Consider the following 11,207-nt stretch of genomic DNA (forward strand, 5'->3'; position numbering starts at 1 on the left):
TTAAACATAAGGCCCGACGACAATATCCACTCAACAAAAGATTTGTGTAAGAGATGTTTTCTTGATAAAACAACAAGCAGAATTTCATCAGTGTGTTAGCTGATCAGATAGTTTTACAATATTGTCATTTATCTGCAGATTCTCTGAAACCGAGTTGTTGGCTGTTTCGCATTATGTTGGTGTTCCAACTTGGAAATTTCTTCATTAATGTGTTTTGTTTTTTCACACTCTGGACGCATTACCAGCACATCATACAGCCATGACAAGAGTTTACTCACATTTCTATTTATTACATTATTTTCGCAGCGCAATATGAAACTACCACACATCATTTCTTCATTAGACTGTCGCCACATTCAGCAGAGCATATTAAAACAATTATAAAAACTATCACATAATATATAATCAGTAACCCAGTCGATACACGGAAGCTTAAATTAAATATATTCACACACACACACACAAAATTGATGATGATGAAAGGGGAGCAATATGTGCAAAACAAAAAAACAAGCAAACACACAACATCACATTCAGTTTGCATGAAATCGAGAAAATGAGAATCGAGACCACAACTTGGTCAGCCTGCGGAGCAAGCTCCCAATCCTTCAAGCACACGCGAATAATCGTTTGTTGACAGAAATATCTACACACAGAGCCCTGAGTTGTCTAAAGTCCTTTTTCTCTGCGAGCAGAGTGTCCTTCCAGCGTCCCCGACGTGACCTTCAAACGGCTCTGCAGGAATCATGTTCTCACCGAGGAGCGAGCGGTGTGCACACCCGAGGAGTGAGAGGACGCTGTGGCAGAGCCGGACGGGTAACCTGGAAGAAAAGAACAGAAATAACAAAAAAAAAAAAAACTAAATAGGCAGGGGGTGAAACATTGAGAGAACGCTGCAAAAGAATCAAGTCCTGTTTACACGGCAACGATTTCAGGTGAAAATGCAAAACTTTCGTCACATTTTGGGTGCAATGGTGCTAATATTCATTGTAAAAAAACAACTTTTTGAAAACAGCTCCCATGGTGGAACTTTTCAAAAGAATATTGGGATTTCGTCTCCATGGAAATGGGGGGGGGGGAAACGTAACTGTGAAAAGACTTGTTCTACATCTCAGTGTAGAAGGAGGAGATGTGATTCTAGGTCCACACGAATGTCCGTGTGCTCGACATGCTACCGGGGTCGAAGGTGGTCTCACCTCCATTGTTCCTCCACATATCCCGGGCATATCTATCAGAGGAGGTCAGCTCTGATATCTGGATGTTGGGATTCGATTTGTAGTCGTCTTGAGGAAACAGAGAGAGGAACAGGTTGACAGGGTGCAGGGATTTCCACCGAGCTGCTCTGAGAGTGAGGACTTACTGTTGTTGCTGATGGAGAAGGAATCGCTCTTGCTCATGGTCTCGTTGCCGCTGTCCGACAGCGTCTTCTCCCTCCGGGAGATGGCCGGCCTCTTGGAGCTCTTGCGGGTGCTGATGCGGATGATGCCGCGCACCAGCCGGCACTCGGCCTCCTGCTCGTCCATCTTGTGCTCCACCGCCACCGAGTTGATGAGGTGGTCGATGTCCTTGCTCTTCCTCAGGAACACGGAGTCCGTGGTGCACCTGGCCAGCTCCTCGATCTGATACTCCGAGTAGAGCTCCAGCAGCTTCTTGGTGATGAGGAGGTCAACGTCCTCCTCGCCGTCCTGCCAGTCGTTGGAGAGGACGGAGTCCTGCAGGGACGTCGGGCTGGGCAGCGTCAGACGGGTGGGCGGCCGCACAATGGACGGAGACTCGCCGTCAACGTCCAGATACTTTCCCGGATTTTCTATTTTCCTGCCGGCAAAGTGGACGTCCCCCCAGTCTGTGGCATCGTCTTCTGTCTTCGTGGCTCGGAGGCTCACCGTCTCGGGTTCATCCGGGGAGCTCTCCTTCGGCGCCAGGCACGGGGCGAGGACGGAGCGCTGGCAGACCCGGTACAGGCCGCAGGTCAGCACGCTGCACACGAACGTCCGGCAGTTCCGGGGAGAGGCACAGGGGTTACAGCTCTGCGTGGCAGCAGACGTCTCGGCGCGGCCCGGGATGAAGCCGATGGTCTCCAGCTCCGTCCCGTTGGCGGCTCTGACGTCGGCTTTGTGGAAGGGCTTCGGCTCGGGCAGCCTCTCGTCCACCGGATCCACGCAGCGCTCCTCGTAAGACGACTCCTCGCTGCTGCTCCTGCTGCGCACCGCCCTGTGGCTGCCGGGCCGAGAGCCCGGCCTCAGGCTGCCCGTGCTGCCTGCAGACATGCCTTCCTGGACACAGGAGAGCAAATAAAATAGGTGAAAGTTCAACTAAGAGATAAGACCAAGAGTGCCAAGAACATTTTACTTCAGGAGCAACACACAGCTCCATTTCATCTCGAGCAGGCCGAACCGGTAGAAAAGTTTCATATTGACCCTGCTTATGTTTGAGACCCCTGGATAAGACCGCTTTGAAATAACGTCAGTTATTATTGTCAGTCTAATCTGTTTAACTTGTGTGTTCTACATTAATGATGTTGAGTTTTCGAACATGATGTGATTCAAACAATTAAGGATATGATATAATTGAGACTGATTTTCTTCAAATAACAGAAATAAACTAAGAATCTCTGCTGTGTGTATGTTCAAGCTTAAATTAAATCATTGCTCCTTGATTTTTGGGCCACAGAGTGCATGGAAACATAAATTCAGACGCTGATGATATTTATTGAACACACTGACATCAATACAGTTGCTTTATGCTGCTGCAGCTCTACTTTAAAGCCACATGCAGCTCCCTGAGGGCATCTGTCTCCACAACAAATGTGAAACTACTATCCCGAGGATGCGGGTAATGTAGCTAAACAGGTTTCTTTTTCTTTTTTTAAAGAGGATATGGGAGCCCAGAGTCTGACTCAATCCCATTTCAAAGATTCTCTCACATGATGTTGGGATTTCTTTTTCTTCCCAAAACTGTATTTAAAGTAATCTGTAGTCCATCCAAAGGCACGCAAATCCACCTCAGGTGTTCAAACAGCCAATGAAAGAAGAATTGCATTGAAAACTGTGAGGTTTAACTGTTAATTTATCTTAAGGGGGAATCTATGATATGATCCACGCAATGTTATTAAAGTCAGAACTTTATAACAGCAAGATCCTGAATTGCTTTGAGTTTAAATCACGTAAAGAAAAGCTAATATTATAGATTAAACGTTTTCGTAAGAAGAAAACGCATATAAAATTGTAAATTCCCCTCAGTGACGTGCTTAAAGGATTCGTTTTTAATGCTAGACAGCTATTTTATTATCAGCAGATTCCTTAATGGAGTCTGGTTCAGTGTTTACTGCTGGGAGTGTTTACAACCACCTGTAGATCTCAGAATAGGAGTCAATGTTCATGTAATATGCTGTTGTTCACTACAGATTCCTCTACTGATTCAATTTAACTCACAGTTTGAGAGTTAACTGTGAATAAAGAGCTTAAATTGACTTTCACGGCGACCTGTCACGGCGGCTCTTTCCTCCATTAGAGGACTTTTTTTTCCTTTAACGTGACTCACAGTAAAACACGGTGGAACCTCCGCCTGAGTCCTCACGTTTCCTCCGGCTCCGCCACTTTGAGACAGACTCCCACCCTCCTTCAGTCCATCTTTCAACGCGTCTGACTCAAAATCCGCTCTAAAATAACACTTTCGGTTAAGTTTTCGAGCAAATCCGCGTACCTGAGCGTCAAGGTGGAGGAAGCGCTCCAGGTAGCTGCGAACGCAAGGCGGACTTCCGGTCAGGACTGGGGCCGTAAAATAAAAGGCGAATTAAAAACGTGTTACTGCGATTTCTTTAAAAACAAAAGCATATATTACTGTGTAATCATTTATCTAATAATATTTTTTGAATATACAAAGGAAGTACATGCACGTATACCCTTCATCTATAGCCCAAAACTTATCGTAAACTTGTTTATGCTTTTGTTTTGAATTCCACTTTCTGGTTAAACGACTTTTAACTTTCCAGAATTTTCATTCGTGAACTTTGTTAAAGTCAGCCAACCGGAAGTGGAGTTTTCTGTACTGCAAGGCAATTTGTTTACATGATGACAAAGTTCAGACACCAGGCAATTCCGGGTGCTTTAAAAAGAAATGAAAGAACCACAACAAAGCAATGCGATTAAGAAAAGCAGAAAAGGATAATGAAGTGAAAACTTTATTAAGAGTAATGAAAGAGTAAAGTAATGAAGCAAGTAGAATCTGTTGTTTAAAAAATATAATCATTTATTCATCATTCACTATGAAGTAAATTTGTTTGTTGCAGCAAGTGGACAGGGATAAAATGAAAACAAATAATAAGTATTAAAAAACAACAACAATAATAAAAGATACACCGATTTCATTGCAGTTTTTAATAGTATCAAATATCATTTTCTGACATTTTAATTAATAAAATATTTTCCGACAAGAAATATTTTGTTTGTATTGTTTAATTCGTGTGCATGAATTTTGAACCACAAAGAATATGTTGTAGAAAGAATTAGTCAGGTATACATAAACTATACCAATATTTATCATAACTTTTTAAGCGCGATATTGTAATTTTTTGAATGTATTCTAATAAAAAGAAAAGCGGAAGTGCTCCGTCACGTAATTATTTTGATGTTACGGATTATTTCGTTCTCCAATTACCTGGTGACTAACTTCCTCCAACGCCACAGGAAGTCGGTAACCAGTCAGCAGGGATATCAGTTAAACCGAAACACCAGGCGACTCGTTTATTATTAACAACAGAGCACACTAGTCACGAATGCGCGATGAGAGAGCGCTATTCAGTAATAATTTAAGTTTGAATAGCATCATTTGAATTAGCGTAGGTGAAGCCGAAGGGGGTAAGATGTCTAAGCTAAAGCGCTAGCCTCGGTCCGGGGTCCTCGGTTCGGGTCCTCGGGGTGCGCTGATGCTGAGCCCGCAGCTGGATGCACCGCGGAGCGGCTAGGATGCTCGCGATGGACCACTGGAGGATGGATCTTTAACCCGGAGGACCTGGGAGAGAATAACCCAAAGAAGCGATGTAAAGATGGAAAGAGACATCGGTCTGATTTCCAGCGTGGGGTCCCGGACTAGTTTCCCAGACTCGGGATTAGCCTGCTTCTTCCCGACGCTGGCTCCGCGCGGCTGCGGTTCCCTCCGGGGGCGGTGATGCTCCCCGGCGGTCCGCCAGGACAGCTGCAGACAAACGCCTCGAAATAAGGGAACAAAAACATGAAAAACTGCGAGTATCAGCAGATCGACCCACAGGCACTCCCGACGCCCATCCCGACCCCGACCCTCCCGCCTCCTCCGCCGGGCAGCGACGCCGACAAGCCGGGGGAGCCCAGAACAAGACCCCGGAGAAAGTGGCAGGTGTTCCCCGGGAAGAACCGCTTCTACTGCGGCGGGCGGATCATCGTGGCCCGGCAGAGCGGGGTCCTGCCCCTCACCCTGGGCCTCATCCTCGTCACAAGTGGATTATTCTTTATTTTTGAGTGAGTTCTCAGATATTTCTGGAATGTCACTAAAGAAGCCCTGGTCCCAAAATCAGATATTGAGCCATAAAAATCCTTTTATTTCACATATGTAATATTTGATGTATGCCGAACTACACAACTGACCACATTTAACCATTATATAGTTTTACTTCTTCTCTACAGAATGATCTGTCTCTCAATAACACTTTTCAACCTAAAAATGTAAGATATCTCAATGTAGTCTGGCCCTTAAACGGTTATCTCTCTATTTAAACCCTGTTCTGTGTGTAACTCTATCGTATTTGGACTTTATAGTAACTGAATATTAAAGAAAATCATCATCTCTGCCTTTCTGTAGTGAAAAGTGTGCCACGTCTTGGGGGATTCAGATGATGATTAAAACTGAATGTTAATTAAAATAGATTCCTTGCTGGGTTTTAAGTACAAACTGCTTTTTTTTGTGTGAGCTTTGGCTTTTCATCCTCCCTCTCTCTCTCTCTCTCTCCCTCTCTCTCTCTCTCTCCCTCTCTGTAATCCCAGCTGTCCCTTCCTGGTCAAACACCTGACCAGCTGCATACCCGTCATTGGAGGCGTCCTCTTCGTGTTTGTGCTGATCACGCTGCTCCAGACCAGCTTCACCGACCCGGGCATCCTGCCCAGAGCCACGCCAGACGAGGCCGCGGACGTCGAGAAGCAGATTGGTAAGGGCACGCTGAAGCCCAGCGCACAAGGGTGCCTGGCTTTTAATACCCTCTGTACCCGCCTTATCCAAGTCAGGGCTGTGGGGGCGGTAGACTGCACCCTGGACAGATCAACCAACCATCAGAGAGACGCTCATTTTTAATTTATACTTCTGACACTACGGCACACTTCATGCATGCAGGGTAATTCATCAGAATCAATGGCAATGGCTCAGCCTGGAATCAAACATGGGTCTGCTTCTTGTGAGTCACTTTTGGCATTTTAATAACCTTTTAATTAGCAGTCAGAACGGTTAAACTAGACGTAAGCTCCTGAAAGAAGGGCAGTGGTGGGCTGGTTTGCTAACAGGAAGGAAACAGGAATGGTGAAACAGAATTTTAATAAGTCTGGAACATTATTGACTTTAAAAAAAATGCATAAATTAGATGTTAAAATTCACCAATATTCCCAAATTATGTCATGAGACAGTTCACCAGACTCACACAAAGCTAAAAGAGACACTTGATCACTCTCAGTTTCTCAAGATTCAGAGTTACCAGGTGTTTTGTTTTTAACAAAAAGCCAGACCTCCCAGAATAATCGCCATACAGCCACAGGGAGAACATGCAAACCGTTATTGGAATTCTTGCAGTTTCTGACAGTCTCGTTTTGAGTTCCAGTGATTTCTGTGTCACTTCCTGTTGACTCAGTGGCCTCCGTCTATTTTTGGCTGTGGAGATTGAAGCCGTGGTCGTGCCACTTCACTCTGACACTCCTGACAGACACATCCTGCCTCCTGAAAGCCGACTTTAATGATCATGAAACCCTCGACACATCCAAGTCCCTCAGTAGGGTTTCCATGACTCATTGCAATAAATGTCCGTCTGCCAGCTGAAGTTGGACTGAAGGGCTTGTTCCTTCCTCTGATGAGGTTCTGCGCTCCTGTGTACTCTTCGAACCTGCTCACAGCCCATCATTTATTCTCACTGTCAGTTGCCTCGCCAACGCCGCCGTTGCTTTCTGTACGGCTCCCTTCAGCCTCGTGGCCTCAGCTTCTAAAGCTGGCTCGCAGTGCACCTCGGAAACGCCTACTCCCGCCCAAAGCTTCGGCAGAGGTGATGTAAGAAGTTCACGTTATCCAACCGGGCGGCTGTTTGATGGAGCTATTTTTGAGACTGAAGATTCTGCCGTTCGTGTTGAACATTTAGTCCCTCGACTTTACGGCAATATTCAGCAAATAACAAGCAGCAGGACCCTCAGAGGTGATCTGATTTCAGTTTGTGTTGAATAATTCAATAAATAGTTAAATGGCTGAGTTGAATACGGTAATTGTTTTTGTGTGATTACCTAAAAAAAAAGTTACGTTCAGTTAAGTCGATGTTTCTCTTAATTCGTGCATATTTGAGTAACTGACAGGAACTTCATGGATAACAATTAAAAAAAAAAAAAAAAGAAAACAAAAACTAAAAATAAACACAACCTTAACCAACGACTTCCACCATAGATATATATAATATGGACTTAGTAGACGCTTCCATCCACAGTTAGCCTGGGGTCTATGTATCATTTTTCTATGCTGGTCTTGGCCATGCTGTTATACAGGTTCTGGGGTAACGTGAAGTTGAGTTGTTTGGACTTCCATGTTGAAAAAATAGCTGATAGAATTACTAATATTCCAATATGCCAAAGTACTTCATAGTGCCAGGGGTGCTAAAATAGTTTATTATTGATTGTAGATGGCTTTGACATGCTTGGAAAAGCATGATACAGTTATCACAGTTTTTAACAACTATTCCTTATCTAGTTTCGGCTGAAGGCATTTTGTGTCATTTGCCAGGGAGTTTGGTGTTTTCAGGCGTTAAATATTCCATTAATTAACGAGCTGAAGTCTTTAAGCCTTCATGTGAGTGAACTGGGAGCAGATCATGGCAGAAGAGCCTAAATGATGCCAAACTCACACCACAGCACCCTTGCAAGCAACTTTGAAAAATGGGATTTTCAGTTCAAGACGGGTCTGGAGCTCTACATCAATTCGTCTGTTATTACATGTTGTACTTTTAAAAATTAAGTAATTGCTTGAATTTCTACGACCAGCTTCAGTTATAGACCATCTTCTGCATCCCTTGTCTCCTCTGATAGATAACACGGGAAACACCAGCTACCGGCCTCCACCGCGCACCAAGGAGGTCCTCATCAACCAGCAGGTGGTCAAACTCAAGTACTGCTTCACCTGCAAGATGTTCCGGCCGCCGCGCACCTCCCACTGCAGCCTGTGTGACAACTGCGTGGGTGAGCTGACATTTATCGTAGACCGGGGCCCCACGGAGGGGTTCTCCGGGCTTCCGGATCACGTGTCGGTGTGCGGCTCACCGTGTCTTCCTCTCCGTCCCTCAGAGAGGTTCGACCACCACTGCCCCTGGGTGGGCAACTGCGTGGGGAAACGCAACTACCGCTTCTTCTACACCTTCATCGTGTCGCTGTCCTTCCTGACGGCGTTCATCTTCGGCTGCGTGACCACGCACCTCGCGCTCAGTACGTGCTCGTGGCGAGCGTCTGGCTGTCTTTACCTTGTTACCCACCGGCCCCGTTTTTCAGCATGTTGAATCAAATAGTCATTATAAAAACACTTTGTTATTTGTTTCCCTTTGTTTCAGGGGCTCAAGGTGGGAAAGGGCTGGTGTTTGCTATCCAGGAGAGTCCTGGCAGATATCCTTCACTGGAAAATGTTTTTAAAATGTGGGATTTTTTTCTCCTTATTCCTACTATTAAAGGTTTTTGAAACTCTCATAGCAAACACACAGGAAAAAACACTGCTGCCCTCCTTGACCTCACCGTCCACTGCAGTGGAGCTCGTCATCTGTTTCTTCTCCGTCTGGTCCATCTTGGGCCTCTCAGGCTTCCATACATATTTGGTGGCTTCCAACCTGACCACGAATGAAGACGTGAGTATTTCCTATTCTATTCTATTCATTTTTTTTTTAAATGAATCTCCCTCCTTTGCACATAAAGGATTAGAGTCGGGTTATTAAAAACTGCAAGCATCAAGTAATTTGGCACCAGCATCATCTGTGTGTGTTTTTGTTTCAGATTAAAGGCTCCTGGTCAGGAAAGAGTGGCGAAGACGTCACCAACCCATACAGCCACAGGAACATCTGCGTCAACTGTTGCTCGGTGCTCTGCGCTCCGATGCCTCCCAGGTCAGAGCGCGGAGGCTTCATCAGTTAATCCTGCTTCATTCCAGCTGATTAAAACTGATTTTCTGAGAGATTCTGGCCAGAAAACACAGTTTGTGGGTTATCAAACGTGAAGCAAAAAGAAAAAAAAATATACATAACACACTTAAATGAGCTCTTACAAGTGTATCAGTGCAATTTGACAAGATAAATCTGAATCAATAATAATATTTCGAATCAAACACATGACAGAAAATGAATTATCATCACTAGTAGTAAAAATGACCGTTATGTAAACAGTTATGCATATAAAACACAGTGTTAATAAATATAGAATAACGACTTGTTCCCTTTTCCAGCTCAGTCAGATAAATGTTTCTTTTACTTCGTTCTGTAAAGTCTCACATAAAAACTAAGACCCTGTTTACATGATGGTGCTTCAAGTGAAAACGTTTTCTGTTGCAGAAAAGTTTTGTGTTTGCACGGCAACGTATTGAAAATGATGTCTGTTTACATGGAAACAGCAGAAATGCTGAAAACTTTAAGTAAAAAAAAAATCCTACTAAATGTGAATTTCTTTCGTTTCTGTTTATTTTTGAAAACATCCGTCACTTTTTTTTTTTCTCTCTCTCCGGTTTTCAGCCTGATCGACAGACGGGGCTTCCTGCCGGCGGACGAGTCGGTCCAGACCTGCAGCGCGGACATCGAGGCGCCGGCTCCGGCCGCCAAGAGAGACGTGAACGTGGTAGGAATCCTCAGCGGCGCCGCGTTCACCGAGGTGGTCCTCCGTGTCTTCACCTCCTCTCCCTCCGCAGTGCGCCCAGGGAACCAAAGGCCTGCTGGAGTCGGCGGCGCTGTCCGCCTCCTGCCCTCAGGGGAAGCCGCAGACGGCTCATCCGGGTCCGGACGGTGGCCCGGCGGCCAACTCCCACCCCTCCCTCCAGATCTCCAGGACGCCGCAGGCTGTCGGGGACGCGTCGCCGCCGCGCCACTCCAAGAGCCGCGCCAAGAAGTGCAGGCGGGCGGCCCTGCATATCCCCAACCCCGCCTTCGAGGAGCCCGCCTCCCCGACCTCTCCGGACGCCGAGCCCGTCTCCAGAGCCAAGGGCCGCAAAGGCGCCGGTCCGGTGCCGTCGCGCTGACGGACGTCCTCCAGTGAAAAAAAACACTAAACTTGCATGCTGCACATAGTCAGATCCGAGCCGTGCAGAGTCTTTCTTTAACCGCCGCCGGTCGTCTGAAGGCGGCCGATTAGTACGACAATCACGTCAGCTGCGATGCGGTCGAGGTTCTGGTGTAGAGCGGAGAGCGCAGGCCAAGTCTATAAGACGTAGCAGGTTCTAGGAAGAATCTCGTGCGTGACATGACACTTTTGGACCGCTGGCTTGGGTGTCTTAGCTTGACGGCCTTCGTACAGAACGTACCGAGAAACGTTGCTCTTAAAGGGAAAATCCATCCTAAACGTTGGATCCACATGTCTCCTCTCATTTTACGACGTGAATCGGAGCCAGGTTTTCTTCCAGCCGAACGGCAGATGCACGGTTTGCACTAATATTGTCACCTTGAGACGCGCAGGGCGGTTTGGCTCGGAGTTCAAAACAAACTCAGAGGGAAAAATGAACGGACTCACCAAGATAGACGTGTTGCTTTGGTGTTTGTTGCCTCCAAAACAACTTCTGTTAGAGGAAGAGGAGGAAGAACTCCGTGCGACTGTCACTTCAGGGACTTTTTTTGTGAATTTCTGTCCATTATCATTCTCTGCTGAGCTTAAACAGCACAGACTTCCACCAATGTGACAGAAAAGGTTGGTTTTTATTGACTTCAGTGACGTATTTGCTGCATCCCGCCTCATTAAGCTGTTTTTCCAAGCTGTGGTCCA

General features: G+C 46.0%; 2 protein-coding genes across 2 annotated transcripts; one reads left to right on the top strand and one right to left on the bottom strand.

The window, feature by feature from the left end:
* Positions 1–3,759, bottom strand: kdf1b (keratinocyte differentiation factor 1b). Its single transcript, XM_030082235.1, has 4 exons — positions 3,541–3,759; positions 1,361–2,273; positions 1,197–1,283; positions 1–821 (listed from the first exon to the last, which is right to left on the bottom strand). Exons 2-4 carry the CDS (start codon positions 2,265–2,267, stop codon positions 745–747), a joined length of 1,071 nt encoding a protein of 356 aa, XP_029938095.1. The 5' UTR covers positions 2,268–2,273; positions 3,541–3,759; the 3' UTR covers positions 1–744.
* Positions 3,760–5,129: 1,370 nt separating this feature from the next.
* zdhhc18b (zDHHC palmitoyltransferase 18b) lies at positions 5,130–10,681 on the top strand. Its single transcript, XM_030120661.1, has 9 exons — positions 5,130–5,492; positions 6,015–6,175; positions 8,295–8,444; positions 8,550–8,687; positions 8,810–8,861; positions 8,995–9,097; positions 9,243–9,352; positions 9,971–10,073; positions 10,144–10,681. Exons 1-9 carry the CDS (start codon positions 5,230–5,232, stop codon positions 10,468–10,470), a joined length of 1,407 nt encoding a protein of 468 aa, XP_029976521.1. The 5' UTR covers positions 5,130–5,229; the 3' UTR covers positions 10,471–10,681.
* Positions 10,682–11,207: the final 526 nt, after the last annotated feature.

Source organism: Salarias fasciatus, chromosome 22 (genome assembly GCF_902148845.1).
Source record: "Salarias fasciatus chromosome 22, fSalaFa1.1, whole genome shotgun sequence".
Classification (NCBI taxonomy): Eukaryota; Metazoa; Chordata; class Actinopteri; order Blenniiformes; family Blenniidae; genus Salarias; species Salarias fasciatus.